At 46.1% G+C, this 2,692-nt stretch overlaps 1 protein-coding gene across 1 annotated transcript; it reads right to left on the reverse strand.

The window, feature by feature from the left end:
- Nucleotides 1-840: 840 nt before the first annotated feature.
- On the reverse strand, nt 841-1,629 carry LOC127697037 (transmembrane epididymal protein 1A-like). Its single transcript, XM_052199915.1, has one exon. The coding sequence runs from the start codon at nt 1,627-1,629 to the stop codon at nt 841-843; it is 789 nt and encodes a 262-aa protein (XP_052055875.1).
- Nucleotides 1,630-2,692: the final 1,063 nt, after the last annotated feature.

Consider the following 2,692-nt stretch of genomic DNA (forward strand, 5'->3'; position numbering starts at 1 on the left):
GAGCAACGTTTCCCAACAGAATCATTGTGAGACAGAATAAGGAAGCCATTAGACTTTATTATCCATGGGAACCAGAGAGGCCGGGGCTGGGCAAATCTACTATTTGGAAACTTACTGAGATGAGTCCAGACAATGGGCTGAGAGGCTGAGGAGGAGAACATGACCGTACCTTAGGAGGTCCCTGTGGACTTCTCCATGTGAAGGGGCGCTCTGCATTCTACCAGACCCTGTAGAGGAAGGCGCAGTTCACAAGGCTCTGACTTTCAGTCAGACAAATCACAAAGTGGTCAGAGGAGAGAACCAGGAATGGTCCTGAACTTCACATAGCCAAGAAAACTGCCTGGATTTGGAATAAGCATGACAGAAGTCAAGGACAGGAAAGGGTAAGGGGCTGGTTATGATGATGGCTGAATTACAATGTGCTAAGTGCAATTTCTGGATAATATTCTATACAATGAAGCAAGAAATAGTTGTCAAAAGTTCCAAAGGCAGGATCTACTAAATTCATTGTGTTCTCATGGGAGGGAATGTACGGTGCAAAGAGGTCCAGGCCAAGCAGGTTGGAGATAGGAGTTGGGGAGGCTTGTGGGGGGCTAAGAGAGAGAAGGCCATATCTGTGTGAGCTCATTTCATCCATCTTTCTTTTTTACCCTTCAGCAAATTAGATGAAAAGATGTCAGAGGGGAGAGAAGGCAAACCCATCCCACCACAGTCTGCTGTCTCAAGATGGAGCACCTCTGAAGGATGTCGGATCCTCCTGACAGCTCCCCTCCTATGACTCAGCATCCAGATGTCCTTGGAGCAGGCAGGCAATAGGAAACCACTTGGCCATGTCCAGGTTCAGGCATCAGCACCAGCCCTGAGGTAACGATACCACAAAATGGAGAAACCGTAGGTAGAGATCATCAGGAAGGCACTGAAGGCCACATGCCAGCAGAAGAAAGTGGTGGCGAACGCTAGGTCGTTCTTGTCATCGTCCAACCATTTATAGCCAGAGATTGGTTTGTACAGCATGAAGCCTATCTGTATGAGCCAGGAACCGGTGACAATGTACAGAAAGGCCTTCAGCATCCAGATCAGCAGCACATTGGGAGCCCACAGCTCCACAGTCCCCACTAGGGTCAGCAGGAACATGGCCTGCATGAACAGCATGTGAATCTGCAGCTCCACTCCTTCTGTGTCCTGCATATGTGACACCATCAGGGGCAAAAACAGGTACATGCTCAGCGCTTGAGCACCTTGCTCCAGAACTGCACACCTCTTGGACAGCAGGTTCTGGCTGACCACGTCTACACACCCGCTCAGAAAGAAGGACATGTAGAGAGTGAGATGCTGCCACTGTTTGCGGTACATGAAGTTTCTCAGGTGATACTTCTTGGTGATGAGAATCAACTGCCATTGAATGCTATTCAACTCTTGGGCTACTAAAATGCAAGAACTCAAAATCTTCAGAAAGCCGATATAATACATTTGCCGTAACCTTGCCCATCTTCCTTTGCTCCAAGGACGGTGCGGTGGATACTGGACAGGAGAGTTGCATATCACAGCCCTGGAGAGGAGTGCTGCATGATAGAGTCCGTAGAGGAATAAGGACAGGCCGGGAAACAGATGACCCTCAAACCCTCCCATGGATACCAAGGTAGATGTGATCAAAAGCAGAAGCCAGCGCAAATGGCCATTTGTCCAGGGCTCTCGAGCATGGTGGGAGTCTCCCAAAGCTTGCTTATGACTCCTACCCATCCCTCTGCCTCCACTTGCAGAAGGGAAATGGTTTTGGAGGAAACCCAAACATAGGGTGGGTGGGTGTCATGGTTTCCGTTCTGGTCTTCTGCTCTGGGTCATTGATAACCAGCTACCCATTGACAAACAATGAAATCAGCATGTCTCCAACACAATGCTGGGCTATCAGCTGTTCTCACATCCCATAACTTGGGTCCCCTGTCTCTCCACCCATCTGTTCTTGGTCCTTCTGCTACCTTCCTCCCTTTCTTCCTGTCTTGGTCTATTCAGGATGCAAAATACTATGAATAATACCAATTATTAGACCATGTGGCTTAAAAACAGAAAATATTTAATTTCTAGAGGTTGGATGTTCCAAATGGAGATGCTAAGAGATTCAGTCTCTGGTGAGGCATGCTTTCCTCAAACAGCACTTTTTCACTCTGTTCACACATCTTCTAAGCAGCAAGCCTGCTCTCTGGGGCCTCTTTACCTGGGGTGCCTATACAATTTATAAAGGCTTTGCTCTTATGACCTAATTACCTCCCCAGAGGCCAGCATGATTTATAGAGTGAGTTCCAGGACAACTAGGACTACACAGAAACTCTGTGTGTGTGTGTGTGTGTGTGTGTGTGTGTGAGAGAGAGAGAGAGAGAGAGAGATCTATTTTCTAATTTTCAATGATTTAATATAATCATATCATCTTCAAATCACCTCACTTCCTAATACCATCATCTTGTAATGCCTGTAATTTTTAAAAAGAAGTTTTATTAGCAACGATTAATTGTAAATAGTAACAGGTTTCATTATAACATCGGCATGCATGCACATAAGATTTTAATCATGTTAATCCCATTACTTTCTTCTGGCCTCCTCTCACTTGAGTTAATCTCTCTTTTCCTAGCAAGTCCCGTTTCTCCTTTCATGTGTTTTTGTGTATGTGATCCAGTGAGTAACATTAGGATTGTTTACA

This window comes from Apodemus sylvaticus, chromosome 12, assembly GCF_947179515.1.
Source record: "Apodemus sylvaticus chromosome 12, mApoSyl1.1, whole genome shotgun sequence".
Classification (NCBI taxonomy): Eukaryota; Metazoa; Chordata; class Mammalia; order Rodentia; family Muridae; genus Apodemus; species Apodemus sylvaticus.

Coding starts and splice junctions, on each gene's coding strand:
- LOC127697037 (XM_052199915.1), bottom strand. CDS start 1,629: ATGGGAGGGTTTGAGGGTCATCTGTTTCCCGGCCTGTCCTTATTCCTC.